This window comes from Odocoileus virginianus, chromosome 5 (genome assembly GCF_023699985.2).
Source record: "Odocoileus virginianus isolate 20LAN1187 ecotype Illinois chromosome 5, Ovbor_1.2, whole genome shotgun sequence".
Classification (NCBI taxonomy): domain Eukaryota; kingdom Metazoa; phylum Chordata; class Mammalia; order Artiodactyla; family Cervidae; genus Odocoileus; species Odocoileus virginianus.
Window position 1 is genome coordinate 31261148 of NC_069678.1, and position 24722 is coordinate 31285869.

Consider the following 24722-nt stretch of genomic DNA (forward strand, 5'->3'; position numbering starts at 1 on the left):
CTGGTTCCACTTTGTTGATTATAATACCCAGCTTATACCAATTACATACTACTAATCAAGGAAGTGAAGTCCCAGGTCTTCAAAAGGAAGAAAAGGATTTCAATTATTTATGAGTTATCTTATCCTTGTTAATTTATCTATTAAAAGTCCATTAAATATTTTTATTAAATCCTTTGGGGGTATTATTTGCTTCCTTGGTGATTATAAAAACCTTATTAAAAATAAAAAACTGAACGTCAAAAACTTTTTTTAACTTTATCTTTTAAACTACAGGGAGTAGCTTCTTCTCTGAAAAATGTTGAGTAGGTTCAGTTAAAGAAATGTACATACTATGCATTTTCAAGTCAGACAATAAATTCAAAATCAATTCCCTACAAAGGTGATTACAACAGATCTTACCTTACATGTTTGTTTACTTTAAAAATATCTCTTTAGTTTCATTCCATGTCCATTTATCATTTTTAGTTAAATGACAAAAATTTGTGAATTCGTATTTTTCAGGTAATTCTCAGTGACAGACTTGCTTTTCATGCTTAATTTGGATTAAAATCAATCAAATAAAAAAATTACCACTAAGCAGATAATATGTATAAGGCATTGTACTGTCACACCAGTAACACTGTGCCCAGCAGAAAGATTAAACTGAGTTATAATTTAGTGGTTAACACTTAAACTGCTGTGTAGATTTCACCTTCCAAATTGAAACATTTTATTTAAGATCCTCATTTAGAAAGGTGAGAGAAAAAGACAAATATTTCCTTCTATGTGATGAAATGTTTACCAAAACTAGGAGTATAGATATCACTTTTCCTCAAACATGTTTAGAATTTGAGGGGGGGGAAGCTACATGTAAAATAAAAACATACAGATGAACAGTGAATGGATGACCCAAATTCTTTCATGATAGGTAAAGTTCAGTCTCTGTTGCTGCTAGTTCATTATTCTCACTCGGCTATTAACGCTACAGAGACGGCACTCAGAAAACACGCAAACATTTCAATCTTGATCAGACAGAAAAAGCTTAAGCTCCAGAACTCCTGCTGTGCAATGATGAGCCAGCCCCCTTTTATCACCTGGTAACAGCATCTAGGAGCAGACCTGAAGGTTTCAGAAAAATCATCCTAGAAGGGAACTTGATAGACTCATTAACAACAACCTAAAAGGATTTGTGCTTTCTTTCTTAGATCACTATTCCAATGGCTCAAGTTTCCACTGATCCTGAAAAATGAAAGAGGTTAACATGTCCTTTGTGGTGTAGTCAGGTAGATCAGTATCAACTTCTAGGTGAACTACTCACTTCAGTTTCCAAAGATCAAGATTACCTAACTAAATGGTACGTGCATAGCAATCCCACTGGTTAGATTTCAGTTTAAAAGTTTAATATCAAAATATAAACATCAGCACATACTCACTTTTAGTTTCTTGTTTAGTTTACAGCAGTATCTGTACACCATTGCCAAGTTCAGAGGTCCAAAATCTGCATAGAAACTGAGATTTTTTTAAGTAGTATTTAGTAAAAATATAATTTTCATTAACATCAATGTTCAGTTTTATTTTCATTAAAGTTGCAATCGAGTTTCAATTATTTTCAGGAATAAGGGTCAGTATATAACTGATTCAGAGACCCAAATAACTAGTGACTTCACCCTGCCAATGCCCTCCAATTACTATGAAGTGAAATGAAATGAAGTCGCTCAGTCGTGTCCAACTCTTTGGGACCTCATGGACTGTAGCCTACCAAGTTCCTCTGTCCACGGAATTTTCCAGGCAAGAGTACTGGAGTGGGTTGCCATTTCCTTCTCCAGGGGATCTTCCCGACCCAGGGATCAAACCTGGGTCTCCCACATTGCAGGCATACACTTTACCATCTGAGCCACCAGCAGTCTTATAACAGGTCACTATTTAGACTGCTTTGAGTTCCACCTCCTTTTATCTCCCTGCCAGGACATTAAGTAAAAAAATTAAAAAGCAGATAATGAAAGAACCAACATGAACAAAACATATATGTGGTCTGTACTTCCTGGTTTTATTTAAAAGTTCATGCACCCTAGGTTCCAATTCCAACTGCTCCTCTCAAACCTTGCTCTCGATTCTCAGGTACCTTAAGTCCAGTCTTTTTTCAGTTTCATTCTCCTTAAACTTACTGTATGCCATAACACCCTGGCTCAGCTCCCTCCCTCCACTACTTTACATCCCCTCCAGGATAGAGTCACCAGTTCTGCCATTATAAATTAAATGATAACATCATGGAAAACAGACAGCTTTTAACCTGAGATCCAGCATTAGCCTTTCCCATCTTCAACTACCTGCTGGACTTTCCATCTTTGGGTCCTTTTGTCACCTGGAACTCAACCCATCTTTCCTTCCAATCAGCCTTCCAGACTGAAAACATTTTCCATCTTCCAGTCTCTCAGACATGAAAACTCCTAATCACAATAGGGCAGCAAATAAATATTAATTTAGTTCTTATATATCAAATAAGCTATTATTCTAAGTCATCCTTCCTCTTCTATTCCTACTTTGGCAACAAAAGTCCAGGTCTTTCTTCATCTCACATCTTTAGTACTTAAATTTTTTCTCTCTTGCCCAATCAACCTATATTCCACACTAGAAATAAATTTTTAGAAAATCTTCCTTCTCACACATCCTCCCACTGTTCAAAAATGTTTAAAGGCTCTTTACTCCCTTCAGAATAATTCTTTGACTCAGAAATCACACTTCTGGCTGCCAGACCAATCTCTCCTAACAGGTCCCACACAGAATCTTCGTTCCAAACATCCATTCTTCATTCCCAAATACTCCATGCACATTCCTAACCCAACCTGCTGCTCACATTGGTCTCCTTGCCTGGAATGTTCTCCTTTTCTTTTTTAATACCTTCTAGATTCCACAAAATTCAGTTCAAGTCCTAACTTCTCCATTCATCCTAAGGGAAAACTAGCCATCTTTCTCTCAAAGTTCCCAAAACTTATCTAAGCCATTCTTTTGGCCCACAACACATACTATGCAGGAGACTCCGGGTCTATTCCTGGGTCAGGAAGATCTGCTGGAGAAGGGGCAGGCTACCCACTCCAGTATTCTTGGGCTTCCCTTGTGGCTCAGCTGGTAAAGAAGCAGCCTGCGGTGTGGGAGACCTGGGTTCGACCCCTGGATTGGGAAGGTCCCCTGGAGAAGGGAAAGGCTACCCACTCCAGTATTCTTGGGCTTCCCTTGTGGCTCAGCTGGTAAAGAAGCAGCCTGCGGTGTGGGAGACCTGGGTTCGACCCCTGGATTGGGAAGGTCCCCTGGAGAAGGGAAAGGCTACCCACTCCAGTATTCAGGCCTGGAGAATTCCATGGACTGTATAGTCCCTGGGGTCGCAACGAGAAGGACACGACTGAGCAAGTTTCACTTTCACTTTCTTTTCATGTACTATCACATACTATGAATTATCTTTTTAAGTGTGGATTCTACCCGGCCGACTATAGTGCAAGCTTCTCACTCGGTGATATTATCTCATGCCTAATATGCTTAGAAGAATGTACTGCTCATAATAAACTTTAACAAATGAGTCTGCTTCCCTGGTGGCTCAGATGGTAAAGAATCCGCCTGCAATGTGAGAGACCTGGGTTCAAACCCTGGGATGGGAAGACACCCTGGAGAAGGGAACAGCTACGCACTCCAGCATTCTTTCCTGGAGAATCACATGGACAGGCGAGCCTGGCAGGCTACAGCCCATGGGGTCACATAAGAGTCAGATACGACTGAACAACATTCAGACAGAAATAAGTCTGCATTATGAATATTTTGCTCATTAATGCCCAAATTCAATTTAACCTAGACCGTAAGTTTACTAAATATCAACACGTTTCCCAAAAAAAGCATCCCCAAAAGACCCTTATTTAAGTTTTTTAAATAAAAACTAGGGTTTATTTAATTTTTTTCTGTTACGCAAAATACACTATCATAGATATGTCATTACAAATCTGCCAACAGTCTCCTGCCTTACTTAAGCAAAGAGTACTAAACTTGTTTATTTTACCATGTCAGACAACTTGACAATATTTTGGTAACATGTAATTTATATTCAAGGTAACACGAAAATTAGGTGTCCCTCCACACAGGTTTCATGAGAGTTGAGTAGAGTTGCCAAAAAGGAAAGCTGCAACAATTTGAAATTTAAAATTCTTGATCTATTTCTAAAGTCCCCAGTGTGATATTGTGCTCTAAGTATAAACAAAATACCCATGAATCCAAAAGGAACTATACCTATAACATTTAATTACTGACCAGTTAAGCCCTGTTGACAAGAATTCACTTAAGAGAAGCAAAATGAAAGTGAAAGTGAAGTCGCTCAGTTGTGTCTGACTCTTTGTCACCCCGTGGACTGTAGCCCACCAGGCTCCTCCATCCATGGGATTCTCCAGGCAAGAATACTGGAGTGGGTTGCCATTTCCTTCTCCAGGGGATCTTCCCAACCAGGGATTGAACCCAGGTCTCCCGCATTGCAGGTAGACACTTTAACCTCTGAGCCACCAGGGAAGCCAAGGACTGCAGCCTTGTTTCTATCACACAGATTTCTTTGTCCTTGGGTTACTGTAAGAAAAACTCTTAACTAATATATCTGATTCTTTTGCTACTTGAACATAAATATTGAGATGTAGAATTTCAAGGTAAATCTAGAATCTTTAGTTAAGATTATTTCAGCTTTTTTAACTCACTGTGAACAAAGTTTAGGAAAGCATAAAGACTTCAAGTCATCTAACTCTAATTTCATGCTAACCATCACAAGCCAACTTCAATCCCAAACTCAAAGCTGTTTCTAACATTACAGCCCGCTTAGCCATGCATACTTTTGGAAGCAACATGGTTAATGAACAAACTTACTTCACCAAACACCATGAAAATAAATTGGTATACTCCAATAACACAGGAAAAAGTAAATCAAATACAGACCTTATTCTTAAGTTGATCCGCACTCTCCAATATGGCAGCCACTAGCCACATGTGGCTATTTAAATTAATTGAAGTTGAATTAATAAATTAATAAATTTATTTCAGTAAATTAATTAATTAAAAATTCAGTTCCCCCATCTTATTAGCCCATTTCAAGAGTTCAAAAACCACATGTGGCCAGTGTCTACCAAGTTGTACAATACAGAAATGGAACATTTCCACCCCTGCAGAAAATGTTCTATGCTAAGAGATGACACTGATCAAGATTTTTTTAAAAAGAAACAAAAACAAAAATAACAAACAACTAGAGATATATATCTTCCCTGTAACTCAAACAGTAAAGAATCTGCTTGCAATGCAGGAAACCTGGGTTCAATCCCTGGGTTGGGAAGATCCCCTGGAAAAGAGAATGGCAATCCATTCCAGTATCCTTGTCTGGAGAATCCCATGGACAGAGGAGCCTAGCGGGCTACAGTCCGTGGGATCACAGAGTCGGACATGACTGGGTAACTAACACTACTAGAGATATATAAATAAATAGAGAAATTATTTAAAATAACAAGAGGGGCTTCCCTGGTGGTCCAGTGGTTGAGAATCCGCCTGCCAATGCAGGGGACACGGAACCCTGCTCTGGAAAGATTCCACATGCTGTGGAGCAACGAAGCCCATGCACCACAACGGTTGAGCTCGCACTCCAGAGCCTGTGAGCCACAGCTGCGGAAGCCCACGCACCCCAAAGCCTGTGCTTTATAGCAGGAGACCCCACAGTGAGAAGCCTACACACCGCATCTAGACAGTAGCCCCCACTCGCCTCAACTAGAGAAAAAAGGCCTGCACGGCAATGAAGACCCAGCACAAAGATAAATAAATATAATTTTAAAAACATTTTGCACAGCCAAGAGTAATTCAGAACAGATCTTCAAAGTCCAGAACTGTCACAGACAAATATAAAGCCAACAAACTCTATCTTAAGGTCATTTTATATTGCACAAGAGATAAGAGACACAGGTTCAATCCCTGGGTCTGGAAGATTCCCTGGAGGAGGGCATGGACAGCCACCCCAGTGTTCTTGCCTGGAGAATTCCATGGACAGAGGAGCCTCGCAGGCTACAGTCTATAGGGTTGCAAAGAGTCGGACATGACTAAAGCACCAGCACCATACATGTGGATGTATGCATATATATAATGTATATATATATAATTTTATAACAAGCTAAATACATTTCAAAAATGTCAAGAGCTGCTCACTGCTCACACCAAGACAGGTTGTCACTGACTTAGGTATAATAAAATACCAGGAACAAAGAAGACACCTCCCAACAACATGTATCTTTGTAAGAATTTTCCTCACCAGAGGTGGGGAAAACGGAAATGCATTTACAAGACAGACCATTAGCTAGAGGGAAATGTGAAAACAGAAAAATCAATTGGTAACAATTGAAATATTTGCTAGAAGGCATAAAATATGTACTATGGTAACTTGGAACCGAGGCAGGAGAATAAAAGAATTGGGCTCAGGTGGAGAAGGAAATGGCAACCCACTCCAGTATTCTTGCCTGGAAAAATCCATGGACAGGAGTCTGGCGGGCTGAAGTCCATGGGATTACATGACTGAGCATGTGTACACGAGGGTGGAGGGAGATGGGTTGGTAGCGATAAACTGGTAGAACTAAAAAAAAAAAAGAATTGGGCTCAGGGTAGAAGAGAACTGGAAGGTCATCAAGCTGGGGACACTGAAAACGGGGAGGGGAAATGGCACAGATAAGCCCTGTAGAGATGCAATAAAGAAACCCAAGGGCTGAGTGGGCTCCTAAGACTGAGGTTAATGACCCTTGATAGTGTCTTCTCCTTTTTGGCAACTCCCAGAAAGGAGGTCACCACAGCCACAGCCAAGCAAGGGCCCAGACTTTTGCTAGAATGAGGGGAAACATCTGCTTTGGGCAAGGAAAACCATGGATGTATTTATTTTATTATTGTAGAATACCCTGAGCTACTCCTCCAAATGAATGCATGAATGAACACATGAGTAAATATCCCTTGTCTATATATCTATCCCTTATCAATACATATATATCAATGTTGTTGTTTAGTTGCTAAGTTGTGTCTGACTCTTTCACAACCCCATGGACTATAGCCCACCAGCCTCCTCTGTCCATGGGATTTCCCAGTATTCCTCTAGAGTGGGTTGCCATTTCCTTTTCCAATATATGTTGTATCTATATATAAATTTCCCCTTGTAAGGTCGGCAAATTATAGGTCAATATCAAGAATGAAACTCCTGAATTATTAAGTGAAAATCAACTTACTTTTATTCAGTAAGTGTTAAATAGCTAAAATCAAATTCTTCCCTGTTTTGATAGAAAAGAAATTAAAATAACTGGAGTCCTACAAGTGGGGAAGAAAGGGAAAAGAAGGTCATGTGGATAGGATGAAGAAATGGGAGCCCAAGGACAGAGCAAATGTTGATCAGGCTCACCCATGACCCACTGATTTGAAGGAAATGGAAGTTAAGCCTAGGAACTTCCCCCACGGTCCAGTGCTTAAAGACTCCACCTTCCAGTGCAAGGGGCACCATGTCAGGGACCTAAGCTGCAGGGTGTGCCCAAAAATTAAATTTAAAAAAAAATCGGGCCTAGAAGCATTTCTATTATACCCAACACGTCTACCCCTTCTCATGAGATTCATGACACGTACGATGTATCATTAGTTTGGGTTGTGTTTGGCTTTTCTAACAAACTCTAATTTAAGTGGGTCTGTTCCTAAAGGAATCATTGTTTTGTTTACAGTACAGTTGTGTTTTATTCTTTTTATTCTTTTTTCAATTGGAGGATAATTGCTTTACAACATTGTGTTGGTCTCTGCCATACATCAACATGAATCAGCCACAGGTATACCTATGTCCCCTCCCTTCTGATACCTTATTCTATGTATCAGAAGTTTCCTCTGAAAATTTTCAACTCTTCAGCAAAAAAGATAAAACTATATTCCAAGCAACACTCACTAAACAGAATTTTGCCCACCTACTCTGAGCAAGGCAGTAAAAGTTAACATATTAATTAAATGGTGCTGTCCATACCAAAAATATTTAAAAGTCTGTAAGATCATTATAAGGCATGCCAACTCTGCAATTTTTTTTTATCAGCACTGCTGACATGTTTTGTCTATTCATTCACTCCATTACTCAGATATCACTGAGAACCTGCTGACCACCAGTCCTTATCCACGAGGAGCTCATCACCCAAAGACAGACAAGGAAACATAATGACCGCCGATAAGCACTAAGACAGCAGTCTCCTCCAAAGGACAGTGATATGTGTGCATGTATATGTATGTACATATGTGCAAAATTTAGGTGAAATTAATCAGCACAGTCCTCTAGGCTACATGCTACACCTAATATTTCCCCTATTACTAAAATTTATCAGCATCCCTCCAGTCTGATGATAAAAATCCTGTACGTAGCTGAAACTCACAACAAACAAAATTCAAAAAGGCCTCAAATGCTCAGCAAACACTAGCCTAAGATCAAAGTACAATTCTGAGTTGTTGCTCGTGTATAATAAACCACAGTCACAAGGATGTCAACTTCCTAGGGAAGAAAAGCTACACATCTAAGAAGCTTCCCAGCCACACATCAGTCAACTACAGATGGATGGAAAACTAAAGACCATTGGAAAGCAAGGGGTTCCAGTCCCAACTGAACCACTCAATGTCCCTGGGCTGAAGTCTTAGCCTCTCTGCAACTCTACATTCTCATCTATTGAATGAAAATGCTCAATTAGCTTTCCGCCTATTATATTATATTACATTTTTCTATCACAGTCATTTCTATATGACTATTATAGAATATATATTAAAATAGTCTAGATAGTTCATGACTCTGTTTATCCATATTGGACAAACTATTCAACAGTTCAAATGTCTCTCAAGATCTACTCACTCTAACTGATGCAGTCTGCTCTCTCAGTGTGTTGGGTCTGGGTTCAGAAAGCATGTCCCTCAGAGTATCCCCCTCAGAGAAGGGGAAGACCCTCACAGTTTTCTCCCTGAAATTCACTGTGCTTTCAACATAGCCAGAGAACAAACCAACAGTTCAGAGAGAAGCTTTATAAGATAGGAAACCTTGACATCACTACTATTTATTTACCTACATAAAGTCTGACATTTGTTGAGATCACAAAGAAAGGAGAGAATCCCAACATCAACTCTCACTCCTGTCTTTTGGTGCATTATCCAGGGTTTTAAGGACGTCCAAATACAAAACACTGGGAATACGCGGAACCCTTCTCCACCTACTAACTTATTAACCTGGGGAAAGTAGTGGGGCCACCCAAGACTCCAGCTGCTGCTTCTGTAAAATGGGTTAGTGCTGCCACTTTGCCTTAAAGCCAAAGAGAAACCTGTATGCAGGTCAAGAAGCAACAGTTAGAATCGGACATGGAACAACAGACTGGTTCCAAATTGGGAAGGGAGTATGTCAAGGCTGTATATTGTCATCCTGCTTATTTAACTTCCATGCAGAGTACATCATGAGAAATATTGGGCTGGATGAATCACAAACTAGAATTGAGATTGCTGGGAGAAATATCAACAACCTCAGACATGCAGGTGATATCACTTTAATGGCAGAAAATGAAGAGGAATTAAACAGCCGCCTCTTAATGAGGGTGAAAGAGGAGAGTGAAAAAGTTGGCTTGAAACTCATCATTCAAAAAACTAAGATCATGGTATCTGGTCCCATCACTTCATGGCAAACAGAGGAGAAAAAGTGGAAGCAGTGACAGATTTTATTTTCAAAAATCATTGCAGACAGTGACTGCAGCCATAAAATTAAAAGATACTCCTTGGAAGGAAAGTTATGTGACAAACCTAGACAGCATATTAAAAAGCAGAGACATCATTTTGCTGACAAAGGTCCATATATTCAAAACTATGGTTTTTCCAGCAGTCATGTGCAGATGTGAGAGTTGAACCATAAAGAAGGCTGAGCTTCGGAGAATTTGATGCTTTCAAACTGTGGAGCTGGAGAAGACTCTTGAGAGTCCCTTGGACTGAGCAGGGAGCAAACAGTCAATCCTAAAGGAAAACAGCCCTGAATACTCATTGAAAGGACTGATGCTGAAGCTGAAGCTCTAATACTCTGGCCACCTGATGTGAAGAGCTGACTCACTGGAAGACTTTGATGATGGGAAAGATTGAGGGCAAAAAGAGAAGGAGGTGGCAGGGGATGAGATGGTTGGATGGCATCACTGACTCAACAAACATGAATTTGAGCAAACTCTGGAAGATAATGAAGGGCATGGAAGCCTGGAGTGCTGCAGTTCATGGGGTTGCGAAGAGTAGAACGGAACACAACTTAGCGACTGAACAACAACAACAACAATGAAGACAAGACTAAATATCAGAGAACCTTCAGCACCAAGGTCTGTAATCCTGTGACTTCCCTTTTTGAAGCAAGTCAATTAATTAAACACTCCCACTTTGAGTCTCAGATTAATGAAAACAAAAAGAGACTTCAGGAATGCACTGGCAAGATTAAAATTCACTCCCATAGAAATATTCTCAAGCAGTGTAAATTAACCCCTTTATTCAGTGGCAGGTATTAAAGGCAAAAGAGCTATGCAGAGAGTATACATGTGACTTTGGTAGAAAACAGATTGGTGACTGATCCCCTGTACATAAAAGACTAACCCTCGTCACATGTCATAAAGCAAGGGAGGCCCTGGAAAGGAAAATAATTACCCTAACATCTGGCAATGATCACATTGCCTCTCTAAACTCTTGGAATTAAAACCAAAACCCTGAAACTTGTCTGTGAGGCCAGGATGATGTAGCCCCCACCTATTTCTCTTTGGGGCCTCATTTTGTACCACTTCCATTTCAGTACTAGTAAGCTCCAAGCAAACTACTTCTTTTCATTCCTGCCTCAGGCCCTTAGCACATTACCCTCCTTGGCCTAATTGACACCCATTTACCCTTCAGGACTCAGCTCCAGTCACACTTCCTCAGGAAATTCTTCTCTGATCCCTCCTCCATCTGTATCCCTACCTCTACCCTCACCCAACTTCACACATACACACACCACTCCATCCTACAGGCCAGGTTCTATTCTTATGTGCTTCCAAAGAATCATAGGTCTTTCCTTGAGAGAGTTTACAAACTGTCTGATATCTGAATATTCATTAATAGCCTCTCTAAGGCCCACCAGACAATTAACTCCATGAGAACAAGGGCTGGGTTAAAATCTGCTCAGTAATGTATTCCTAGCACCTGGCACAGAGATGAATGAAATGGCACAGTAAATGAATGAAATGTTGACGTGACTGGTTCATCTGCAAAACTATTGTCTTCTTCCATTTAATCCCTCTAAACCAGGTTAAATCTAGGGAAAGATATCAGGTAGCACACTGTATTGGCTTTGGGTACAAAACTGGACTAGACAGAAAAAAATTGACAAAAAATAACCTAAGAAGGAAAGGATAGGGAAGGAGATAGAAAATGGGAGGTCATCCACCTCTCTAGTGCAGGGAGAATTGAGGGACACCCATTTCTTCCCCCTGCCACAGTCTACCCTATGCCTATATCTTCATTACTAGGGTTTCCCAAGTGGTGCAAGTGGTAAAGAACCTACCTGCCAATGCAGGAGATGCCAGAGATGCGGGTTCAATCTCTGGGTCTAGAAGATCCCCTGGAGGAGGGCAGAGCAACCCACTCCAGTGTTCTTGCCTGGAAAATCCCATGGACATAAAAACCTGGTGGGCTACAGTCCATAGGGTCACACAGAGTCTGGCTTGCTCTAAATGTGACCTGTTTCAGAAGTGGCCCCCAGTCTAAAAAGACTCACCCCAACTATACATCATCCCAACTCCTTCTTTTTTTTGCTTAGCAGCCCCTTCAGTGGTATCTGAGAGTCTTGCCAAGCTAAAATCATCCTAAAACTTTACTTTTGAGTTTTCTAGAGCTGTAGGCAATATGCTATAGAGCACATAGAATGAAGTACATTTGACACTGAAGTGTCTGGCAGAACAGAAAAGGCACTATTTTATAATCCCACTATTCACAGCTCCCTAGAAGAGACATTTTTGACCCTTTTTCTTTGCATCACACTTAGATTAAAAATAAAATGCTTTTAGCTTTTCAGATTACTTCAGCTGCAGATGATCAACAATTTGATTATGAGGACTAAGGATAAATGCTGAATCAATTTCACACTCTCTTAAAAGAAAAAGAAGTGTGTAGAATAAGAAATCAGTTATACAAGGATCCTCAATTCAGAAATCCCAATCAGGAATATAAATGAGAATAACAAGCAAGCCAAAAAACAAAGTCATATTATTTCTTTTAAAGGCTACCACAAACCCATGCCTTTTAGCAACATTTGAGAGTCTCTGGCTAACTTGAAGTCTACTTAGCCTTATACTGCACCAAAGGCTAATAAAATGTGATATCTGGTTTCTATGCCCATAGCATATTAGACTCATCAGACAGACCATAGGCAGGAGGCAACTATTGGTGGCTGCTGGTACATTGATAGAAATGTCAAAAGCTAATAGCTCAAACTGAAAAGAATCTGCCCACAATGTGAGCACCTGGGTTGTATCCCTGGGCCAGAAAGATCCCCTGGAGAAGGGCATGGCAACCCACTCCAGGATGCCTGAAGAATCCCACGGATAGAGGAGCCTGGTGGGCTACAGTCCATGGGATCTCGAAGTCAGACACAACTGAGCAACTGTACACAATCCAACAGTAAGTAGCACCTAGGAAGTACTCAGTGAGTTATTCATCAACAAAAACTAACTAGATTAAAAACACCAAAAGATAAAAGATGTTTACCAAATCTGATGCTTAAGCAGAGATCTCTTTATTCCTTGTGCTGTGCTGTGATCAGTCACTCAGGTGCTCAATCGTGTCCCACTCTTTGCAACCTGTTGACTGTAGCCCACCAGGGTTCCCTGCCCACAGAATTTTCCAGGCAAGAATTCTGGAGTGGGTTGCCATTTCCTACTCCAGGGGATCTTCCAACCCAGGGATCAAACCCAGATTTCCCACATTGCAGGCAGATTCTTTACTGCCTCAGCCACCTTTAGGAGCTCCTAAAACTATACCTGAATTACAATGAAACTGTACAACCAATGTACTCATAGTAATAAAGTCTTACAGAAAAAATAAATCATAATCAGTAAATTCTTTAAGAAAGCAACAATGTAGATTCATTTTAGAAAGGTTCCCATAAATTATAAAACTACTTTGATATTTCAAGATGTAATTTTCCATCTTTTTGTAGAAGCTGCCCGACTGAAATGCCACATTCCCAGACAAGACTAGATAAATGCGTTGTAAGAGTATATCTAGCAAGGAGAGCAAATTTGAAATATACCATCTCTTCTGGTCTTCAAAAGAAAATTAAATTTTATAAAAGAACATGTCCATATTATTTTTATAAGACTGAATTTTTAGTAAAATCTTTTAGCATAAAACTAATTATGGGTTTAGCAATTTAATATGATGCATGCATAAAAATGTGGAATACCTAAAATTTGGTTCATAAATTCTTTACATTTTCTAATAATAAATAATTACAAGGGCCAACTTAAAAAAAAAAAAAAAAGAACATGTCCAAACTAGCAAATTCTTCAGTTCATCAATAGGACATGAAGATCTTTAACACCAAAATATTAAATTAATAAATAAAACACTTTATTCAAAAACTATCTTTTATGAAACTGTTTCCCATAAAGGAATTCACTGACTATCACAAATAATTGTGATGCTTTACCAGATGATTCCAAGTTTGTCAAAGACTGGGATTATTACATGCTTTAATAAATAAAATAATATTTTTGATAGTTCTCATTCAACATCTGATTCTTTGGTGGTCCTGGAAGTATTGGGTCGATTAACAAAACCAACTTTTTTAATGTAAATCGAAATTAAAGCTTAAAAATTTTTTAAAGAAACAATGAACTCCACACTTAAGCCCACTTCAAATCAGTGAGCCAGAAAGGAACTTGAGATCAGCTGTCCCACCCACCTCCCCGGATTTTTAAAACAAGCAAATAGCTAGATATCCAGGGCAGGCATTGTCTATTTTCTGCTTAAAGATCACAAAAGACAATGACTCCTCTCCTTTTCACTTCCCTTCCCCATCCCCCAAATAAAGCAACAAAAAGGTAGCTTCTCCTTCTGATTTACATGCATGCCCTACTTTAAGGTCTCACTTCCTCCCAATCACCCAAACCAGAAATCTTGAACTTGACCTTCAATTGCCCTGACCCCTCAAAGGCCTCAAATACAGTCAATTCACCCCCTCTAGCCTCTCTCCCACCTAGCCTTTCTGTTTCCGTTGCTTGTAACCATAATCCAGTCTTGCCACGCCTCCCAGTCATTTCAATTTGCTCCAGGCAAGCTTGGTGAAAATGCAAAATGTAACTGAGGTGCTGAGGGCTCAGTTAAAACTGACAGGGCTAGTCTTAATCAGGCAGCCTGAGAAGGGATTCAGATGGATTGGAGGAGAATCCTGTGAGGAGCTGTGTGCTTAGGGAGTATCCTAAGCAGAGCTCTGTTCAGTCTCCCGGTCATTCATAAACCAGCAGAACTGAGATCCAAACAGCTTTCCATAAGCCAGTCCCCACTCATGCGTCCATGACTTCTCTGCACTTGAAGTATTTTGCCTCACCTAACAAAATCTTGCTGTTCCCCAACACTGAAATCTTTCTTTCCTTCTTCTCTCATTCATTCTGCTAAAATTTCTTGTACACCCTCTAAGCCAGGCTCCGTGCTAGATATATGTATACAGTGGTGAGCAAAAATAGGCAGCACTTGTCCTCACAGATATCACAAAATATACTGATTGCTCTTACACACCCTTCAAAAGCTAGTTCAAATATCACTCTATGACGTCTTTATCACTCTGGTAAGTAATCTCTTCCTTTCTTGGGTTTTTAATATATTCGTTTACAACTTTTGTCATTTCTCGCCTTGCACTGTATTTCTTTACACTTCCTTCTTTCTGTATTTGTGTATCCCTTAAGCATTAGCATACTGCTCTGTACCAAAATTTATCCCATCTAAATATTTTGTTTGTTTGTTTTGGGGGGAGTGGGGATTTTTTTTTTTTTTTTTTTGGCCTCGCCATGCGGCATGAGGGATCCTAGTTCCTCCAGGGATCAAACCCATGCCTCTGCAGTGGAAGTACAAAGTATCAACCCCAGGACTGGCATTGTTTCCTCGATTTCCAACCACCTACAACTTTTAAACTACGCTTTTTTCACTTCCCTTAAAACATGTCAAGAGTCTTTTTTTCTTTCTCTTTCTCTTTAAAGCACAAAGATGCATTAAGCTGTGGCTAAGTGTAAGTCATTTACTTTCGGCTTTGGAATGTTTATGAACTTACAAATGAGAACATCTGATGTCTTAGGGATCTACTTCAAACACAATAATGAAGCCGCCCTGTGGTGACTTGGCCAGCAAAAGAACTTGGAGAGCACACAGCTCCTCACAGGATTCTCCTCCAGTCCATCTGAATCCCTTCTCAGGTGGCCTGATTAAGACTAGCCCTGTCGGTTTTAACTGAGCCCTCAGCACCTCAGTTACATTTTGCATCTTCACCAAGCTTGCCTCAAGCAGATTGAAAGAGCTAAGTAACAATTTGTCCTCATGAAGAACAGAAATTAAGGACCCCACTGTGACTACCAAAAGGGTCAAAAGAGCAAGTATTTAATAAATCAGTATCCTGATAGTAAAAGTTGACTCTAGCAGGCCACAGAATTAAGAACTGACTGGTGAAAGTATACAGATATCTATTTCCTCATGATATATACAGCATGATAATCCTGGTTATATACACAGGTACATATACATAAGCACACGCCTAAAACTTGTGTTCAAAACAGAGAATGGAAAAAGTGGCCCTGAACAAAACTGTGTTATTTCTGCAAGATTAGGATGAGAGAAAGGAGAAAAGGGGAAGAAAGTAGAAACCTATACAACCTTTTAAAAGTTAAGAGTTTTCTGAGTTTTTAGGAAAATTCTATGCAAAAATCATTACATCTTAAGTGACACTAGTTAAGCAGCAAGAACATTTCACAGTCTGCCTGCAAAGAATTTTCTTAAGCTTATAAAAACTAGGCTTCTTTTCTTTTCACCTCTCCTACTAACATACAATGATAATTAACTCAATTTATTTTCTCTCTCTCTTTTAGGGAGGGCAGTCCACTGAAAGGAGAAAAAGCAAATTCATATCCACAGAAGTGGAGTTGCAGGAAAACATTTTAATTACTACCACACATATCCAAATACTGCCTGGACATAAGTTGGTGTACACAATGTCAGCAGCCCATTCCTTGCCAAAGCCATCACCACTCAAGTTAGAAGGGTCACATGAACCAGGGAGGGGCAAAGCTGTTCTCCACCCTCTTTACCAGCCTCAGGCTCAGGACAAATGGGAACTTGCTGGAAGCACGAGAGCGTGACTTCAGGGTAAATTTACTAGCTCAATGACCTTCAGCTCTATATAATCCTCTCTGGGTCTCAGTTTCCTCATCCATAAAGTGGTAACAATAATAGCACCTAACTCCTAGGGTTGTTCCCAAGATTGAGTTAATGTATATAAAGAACATTGCTTGTCATAGAACTATAAATCATGGGACTATAAATATTAGCTGTTGCTGTAATTTTATTTTTATTCTCACGGTGAAATGTGTCTCCCTGAATTCAACTGTATCTCCTGTTCTGTCTATATCATAGCAATTTATAATGAGATTTGAGCTACCAAATGATGGCCTAAGGCTCTAGGCCCAGGGGCTTCCCTGGTGGTTGAGAAGGTAAAGAAACTGCCTCAGTGCAGGAGACTCAGGTTTGATCCTTGGGTCAGGAAGATCCCCTGGAGAAGGGAACGGCTACCCACTCTAGCACTCTTGCTTGGAGAATTTCACGGACAGAGGTGTCTGATGGGCTACAGTCCATGGGCCACAGAGTCAGACACAACTGAGAAACTTTCACTTTCAAGGCTCTATACAAGATCACATATCTGTGTATATCTGGGTATGTTCATATGCTTAGGTGGCATTCAGCTTTCCGTGACATTAGCCTACTTGTTACACATTAAATTCTAAATAAAAACTGAAAAACCAAAAGGGTTTCTTCCTACCTCTATCTAACCTAAATTTTCTATTCCTACAATATTTCTGGGCAAGAGAAGTTTTTCTGTCTTTCTCTCAAAGATGTCCTAGTCTTACACGTCAACTCAAGCCTATGCTACAAGCTACATATAAGAAATCATTCTTTTATAAATTATTTATCCCCAAATTACCAGTTGTATTACTATCAGGCTATTTTAATAAAGTTTAAGTGAAAATTGGACATTTTAAATTATTTAAATCTTCAAGTTAGTTAATTAGTCCTCATTAGAGGCTGCTCATTCTTCCATGCTAAAACATTTGGTGAAATTCTTTGAATCATTTCAGAAACTGCTTAATATGCAGTCCCCAGAGTATGTCCATGAAGAGTTCTCTCCTGAATTTTCAGTACCTTTGCAAACACGAAGACAGAAGAAACGAAAATGGACAAGACTTCTACAGTCTCCTTTCTAAGCAAAAACATTCAACTCTATACCCATCACTGCTAGGAGGGGCCCACAAAGTTATAGCAATTAACATATTTGATTTTGCTAACTTTTGAGCCAAAAGGAATTTGAGCCAAGTTATAAAAAGTAAGCCTCTATTTGGATTACACGGCCCAATTCCAAAACCAAAGAACTGGCCTTTCTGGAAAGTGGTGCATTATTTGTAGCTTAATCAAATACAGACAAATCTTTAAAAGGCTCCCTTTTCTGGGGGTTATATTTTCCCCACAAGTGTGGTAGTTTATACTGATTTTAGTTCTGATCTGTGAAATCATAACCCAAGGATAAATGTATGCCTTATTATCAACCACATTTTAGTAAAATTGCTCATGCCTTTATACTAATGTGGTAACCTCTGTTTAAAATTCAAAGAGAAAATTCATTTCTGATAGATAGTTGGGATCTCATAAGGCCACTTTGTTAACCCTTCTCCACTAGCTTCTCGGGCAGTTGCTGGGGGGTGGGGGGGGCGGGTAGCAGATGCACCTGTGGGTCTGGGTTGCCAATCTATGCCTCCTTCCCTGACAGCTGGTAGCCACCAAACCAGGATTAAGAAACTTCAGGGCCTTTACTGCCTTCCCAGATCCAACTCAGAGGTGTGGGCTATCACTACAGCGGACACCCCACTCCAACAACCCCACAGGCAAAGTCAGCTTGAAATCAGTTCTAAAATTTTAGCTGGGAGAAATTTTACCTTTAGTTCCTTTAAGAGGAACAAAGACTTACTATTTAAGTATTTGTTGATTTATTTAATTCAAAAAATAACAGTTGCTTTTCCAGGATGATAATTTAGCCAGAAAGGCAGCATTTCACTTATACGTTCCATAAATAGGTAGAGGGCTGTATAAGGCCCTGTGTGATCACATATACTAATAATCTCCTTTCCTTGCAGGCATGCTAAGTCGGTTCAGTCGTGTCTGACTCTTTGTGACCCTATGGACTATGGCCCATCAGGGTCCTCTGTCCATGTTATTCCATGGAATTAGGCAAGAATACTGGAGTGGGTTGCCATGCCCTCCTCCAGGGGATCTTCCCAACCCAGGGATCGAACCTGCGTCTGCTGAGGCTCCTGCATTGCAGGCAGATTCTTTACTGCTGAGCCACCAGGGAAGCCCTCTGCTTTCCTTAGAGAATTACAATCTGATATGATAGTCCAGGTTTTCCTCACCATAAGCTATCTGTCATAGAAGAATTTGATATTACTTCTGATAGAATAATAGAATCCGATATTACTCGTCCTTCAAAGGTCTCTGCAGTCTCTCTAATTCAACACATCCTAAAAGCAACGCTGACGAGATGGATGCCACTGCGTCTGTTCCTCTCTTCCTCTCCCCTCTCTTCTCTCTCCTTCAGCGCTGATCCATCTTTTTGACTGCTTATTACTACCTCTTTCCCTTGGTTCCTCTCATCCTGGCCATGCCTATGAAATACAGCCCTTGATATTTTTCTCCATCTCCCAGAAATTACATCATCCTCACAGCTTTATCATCTTTTGGAGGAAAACCTCCAAATTTAAGGACTTCTAATTTATGTGATATTCAACCCTGATGTGCACATCCCATAAACTCCCTCCCTCCAACCTGACCAATAGGCAACGCCTGATCTCCCCACGAAAGCCAGTTCTTCTGCCCTACTTCTTGTTTCAGTCAGTGGTCCCAGCAGGTTCACTGTGACCCAAGCTGTCTTAAAGACTTCTTGGACCCCTCTTTTTCCTCAGCACCACACCAACCCATGCACCTGATATGTTGCCAAGTCACATGGATTCAGAGCTCTTCTTTCCACCACCATTGCCACCAGTTCTAATCGAGGCATTAATTTCATCCCCCTGAACATTTCAGAATTTCTCTAAGCAGGTTCTACTTCCTCTCTAATCCATCCAAAATGATGCTATCATATTAATTTTTTGAGAGAAGATATATATACTCTAGGGTTTCTCAGATGGCTCAGTGGTAAAGGATCTGCCTTCAATGCAGAAGACACAGGAGACTTGGGTTCAGCCCCTGGGTCAGGAAGATCCCCTGGACGAGGAAACAGCAACCCACTCCAATATTCTTGTCTGGAGAATCCCACAGACAGAGGCATCTGGAGGGCTACAGTCCAAAGGGTTGCAAAGAGTCAAACACAACTGAGCGACTGAGCACAGAACACACATACGTACTCCAGAACTAGAGGACTCTATTTCCAATTCCAGATCCACTACTTCTTACTTCTGTGACCTTGGGCAATTTACCTAACCTCTGTCCCTTATTCTCATCGTTTGCACACTAAGGATAGTAACAGCAACTGCCTAAAAACCGATGTCAAAATAAAATATTAGTTGTGGAGCACCGAGCACCTGACATGCATTTAAATCCTCGATGAAATGTGCCATTATTTGCAGCTAGGATAGGACCAGTCATACCCTGGACTGCCCTCAAATCCTCAAGAGAGTCCCATGGCATACTAAGGGACCCTGGCACTCAATCTGCTCAGCTGACCTTTCAACTTCAGATTGAAGTTGAACCTGTATACACACCAGACAAACCAGAGGTCTCACTATTCCCTGAAGACACTCTAGAGCCTCCCTCTTCATCCTTGCTATTCCTGCTTCTGGGATCTCTCTTCTCCCATCTCTGTCCATTCTGCAAGCCAGTCTTAACTCCTCCATGAAGCCTTTTCTGAACCCCTCAACCAAATGTGCTCCCCCGGCCGTGAATTCTCCCCAGCCCAGGGGGGTATGTGGGTCTATGGCAGTTATCTTTTCTCTCTCTCTCACTGCAGTCCTGTCTTTCTGGAGCTCCGTGAAGGTAATGTGTATTCATCTTCATTGTATTCACTACATCATCTAACCCTGTATAATGTTCAAGGTGACCAAAAAATGGAGTTGTGGGTGATCAGAACTATAGCTACTCCTGTGGCACAGTAGTTGAGCAACTCAACAAAAAGAAGTACACACCGCGCAGACTGAAGTCCTTATCAAAGTTTCAAATGACATCAAAATTTCACAATATAAACTGGATGGTCTTTCCAGCAAGTCTTTCTTTATAGAAATACAGTAGAATCAGTATAAGAAGAATGTGATTTGAAGTCCTATCCTAAACTGCTAACATTAAAATCACACAGAAATCTTTCCTCATATATCAGTAACAGAATCAAACCACTGAACACTGTGTTCAGTTGACTAAACGTAATTTCTTGTTAGATCTAGATCTATCATCTAGCAATCCCAAAAGAAGCAACTGAGATCTTAATGCCCGGGGTTTATTCAGTGACATATTAACCTCCAGCACATCACTGAAGAACTGAACATAATATACACTGTCCCTACCCTCAGACTCATGGGAGGTCCCCAAACTCTACACACAAAAAAGAAAGCAATAACAATGCACACTGACAACAAGAGAATGAATACCCCAGAAACACTGCTGGCAGTGACATCATCCAGGTACCTGAGGTCGGGGAGCAGGCAGTGCTGCACTCCATTCGGTCTAGGAGCAGAGCTGCAATCTGACACCACGGATTCAGGCCTCTTTGCAGAAGCAGCTCTGGGCATTCAAGAGCAGCGGCAAAGGGCTCTTTCATTCCCACTTTGGCTTCAGCCATTCAAGGAGCATCCTGCTCCCAGCACCAGTAAGAGAAATGTCCTGAAGACATCAGTTTCATGAATCCCTCTGATGAAGTGACAATTAAAGACTGTTTTCCCTCAAAGAAAAGATATGCTCTGGATGGTCGAGAATACTCTCACTTTTCGAACGCCTGGTGGTACTCACAAATCCTTAGGCAGAACTCCCAAAAACCCCCTTAACAGCACAAGCCCTAGGACACTTTCTATAATGAATACAGTTTATTTAACTATGTTCATGTAATTGGACATTTGGTTAAAGCAACAAGAAAGTAAAATTTTCTGTTAGAATATATTGACTACCCTGAAACACCAGCTCTTTTAATAAAAGGACATAATCAAGCCAACTCAGCCTTCTTATTCCTTACTATTATGTTGCTTTTATTAAATCAAGACTTCTCTCTCTTTGAATTAAATGAGAGAAAACAGTTCCCTACATGCATCTTTCACTCTTAAATCCTAATCCCACAAAGCCAAAGTAACCAAAGAATGTAAATTAGCACTCCTATAGCACTTCCTCAAAGGCCAAAAATAATAATGCAATGACGCTTGAGACACTCAAATAAAATAACGCAGCAATTTACCACCCAGGTAAAATCTTACTCATAGATATGACTGGGACTCAGCTAAGTGAGTCCCACTTTCCAAATATGAGCTACACAAACAAAAACATCCTGAGATACAGCAGAAGCCTTGTGAACCGTGAAGCTGAAGCACCTGTAATACACACACTGCCCTGTACTCTGCAGGTGCTTCAATAAATGCCCTGTGACTGATTCACATGCCTATTACAGAATCTAGCAAGGATAGAGGGTGCCTCTCCCTGGCCCTGCTATGGGGAGTGTTAGGAATCTACAGTTGCAGTTTACTGTGGTGGTAGGAAGAGCTAATACAGACAGAGGACTAAAAGGAATGAGGTGATGACAGGTTCAAATTACCTTAACTTTACCTGCACCTCTTCCCCAGCCTCTGAGCCTAAGAAATTGGATTTGTTACTTGCACCACTGGGGAAGGAGAATAAAACTGTCATAAAGGTGCATAGCATTTCCTTACCCAAGAGCCAACAAGTTAAATAGCTGAGATTAAAAAAATATATAGAAACTTACTTTTCATAGACCAGCTCCTCATCGATGGAAAAATAGTGGGTATTTACTGTGCTTTTTGGTCTATTCCTTAAAGTAGCAAAATATAACCGATCTGAAAGACAAGTTTAAAAGACGGGAGAAAACATGAGAAGCAGGGAAGCTGGTGGGGTATGGGGGTGCTAATACACGAGGATCAAAATAACAACTGCTACCCGGTATTTAAAGACCCCATTAACACGTGGAATTCTTGCAGAAACCTGATCTCTCCCGGAAAAACAGAGATCCAAGAGCACATCAGTTAGAGAAGCGAGTCGAGGGCCCGACTGAGGGACTCAGTGGGGTGCAGAGCTCCCAGATCTCCCTGGTTTCAGGCCAGCGGGAGCAGGTAGAAGCTGAGGGTACCCGTTGAACTGGAGATGCAAGTTTCGTTCAGAAATCTCCAGACCTCTGCGGAAGGGGAAGAGAGAGGCGAGACTCTCCCCTACAACTCCGGAGACTTCAAGAAGAGGAAGGGAGGAGAGACAGGGGGTGTGGTTGGAGGTGTCCCGAAAACCAAGATCCAGCAACAGTAGGATAAAGGCAACTGAAAGGATCCCCTGGAGCAGGATCCCCTCGAGCCGCTGCGTGCTGGAGCCCGGCAGAGGACGGTGCGGTCCCTTTACCGAGCGGGGAGGCCTTCCGAAAGTGCTGCAGAGGGATCGAGGGACGCAAGAAAGACAGAGAAGCCGGAAGCGGGGGGTCCTCGGGGGAAAGGATAGTACGGAAAAGGGATAAGAGCGCGCGCAGCGATTGTAGTACGCTGGGGGCCCCAGAAGAAGCCGGAGACAGTTGCTGGGACACAGGGGCGAGAAGTGAAGAGCTGGGGTGTCAACAGAGGGTTGGAGGATGCGGGGCGACTGCTCCTCACCTTTCATGAACTCGCAAGCCCCGATTAGTTCCCCTGACTCCGCTGCCATCTTAAGCGAGATACGCACGGGGGAAGGCTGGGTCGTGGCCAGCTGAGGTCACCCGCCCCCGGGGGCTTCCCCACTGCCCAGGAGCCGGGAAGCTTGCAGTCCCGAACACCAAGGCCGCCCGAGAGAGGCAGCAGGCGCCGAAGGCGGAGGCGGCTGGGGGGTCAGCGCGCCGGGCGCCCCGGGGACATTCCGTGGGGAACCCGAGCACGCTCCGAGCGGGGCGCACACGCCCCGGGCTGTGGCCACTCCGATTCGGACCCGGCTGCTGCCGCTGCTCCACCGCCGCCGCGCCTGGGAAACGCAGACCAGCTCTCACGGCCGGGCAGAGTCTTCCCCCGGCTCCCAAAGTGATCATGGAGGAGGAGACGTCTGGCCCCGGTCGCGCCCGTGGCTACTCGTGAGGCAGCGGGCAGGACTCCGATGCCCGCCGGCCGGCAGCAGCTGCTGCGGCCCCTCCTTCGCCACCTCCTTTCAGCAGCAACTCTTCCTCCTCCTCCTTCCCCCCTTGGGTCCGCCCCCAGGCCTTCCTCCCCGCCCTCCCTCAGATCCCTCCACTTTCACGGCTCCGCGGCCATCCCTTAAAGGGACAGCCCAGCTCCTTTCTCCGCGCCGGCCCTGCGCCCCAGTTACCAGGCGCCCCGCGGGTCACTAAGAGCCAGTTGCTAGGGCTTTGTTGCCGTCCACCAATTGATGTACGGGATACACGGCCCGGGGCCGAGGAGCCAGGCGGGGCCTCCAGACCCGAAACTTATGAATGAAACGGTGGAGTTGGGAGTGGTCCCGGAGAGCGCTGCTGTGGCTTCTCAGGCAAGGATGATCCCGCGCCCCTTCGTTTTCTGCACCCCACTGGGTCTTCTTCCCACTCCAGAGTTTTCTCCTGTCTCTCTCATTTCTCTACCTCTTTCGCCCCACTCACCCTTGTTCCAAACTCTTGCATGCGCGCGTGCCCACGCACACTCTTACAGATCTAGGATCTCGGTGCCCCACCTTACCTACAGCTAATCTTTCAACCACCGCCCATCCCACCACTGATGGATCTCTATAAGAAATAAAATCTGAAAGAGGGGGGGGGGAAAGCCCTACCTCCTAGCCCAGAACACCTATTGGCTTCCTCTACACATACTGGATTCTGAATTAACTTGTGCTTTGTTTTCACGGGGTAAAACGTTCCCGTCCGGTTCCCCACGTCCTCTCATTTGGGTCGCCGCTGTGGGCGCAAAATCACCACAAATGCCAAACCTTAGTATCGCTTGGGTCCCCGTGGTGGGCGGGGCGGAGGAACGCGACCAGCCCGGGGGCGGAGAGGGAACAGAGGAAAGAGGAGACGGCCACTTGTCCACGGGGAAAATAAACACAAAAGAATTTCTTGACGCAGTCTTAGCTGAAGCGCTGGGAGTGGTTCATCTCAAAGAAGCCTTTGACTTGATTCTGTGAGGCTTTTGGAACAGCTCGAACGACTTTAACGCCGGGTGTTCCTACCCGCGTGCTTAATTAAAGGGCAGTCCCTGCGATATGAAAATGGC

General features: G+C 42.3%; 1 protein-coding gene across 4 annotated transcripts in view; it reads right to left on the reverse strand.

The window, feature by feature from the left end:
* Positions 1–24722, reverse strand: part of CDC14A (cell division cycle 14A) — a 189508-nt gene that overhangs the window by 157804 nt on the left and 6982 nt on the right. Inside the window, exons 1-3 of one of the 4 annotated variants that reach the window (XM_020906073.2) lie at positions 23151–23673; positions 22265–22355; positions 1413–1488 (exon numbers count right to left, since the gene is read on the reverse strand). In XM_020906073.2, the coding sequence (XP_020761732.1) occupies positions 1413–1488; positions 22265–22355; positions 23151–23199 (216 nt within the window). In that variant the 5' untranslated portion in view covers positions 23200–23673. Of the gene's footprint in view, positions 1–1412; positions 1489–22264; positions 22356–23150; positions 23677–24722 lie in introns of those variants that run through there. The other 3 variants (XM_020906072.2, XM_020906071.2, XM_020906074.2) reach the window with 3 other exon arrangements.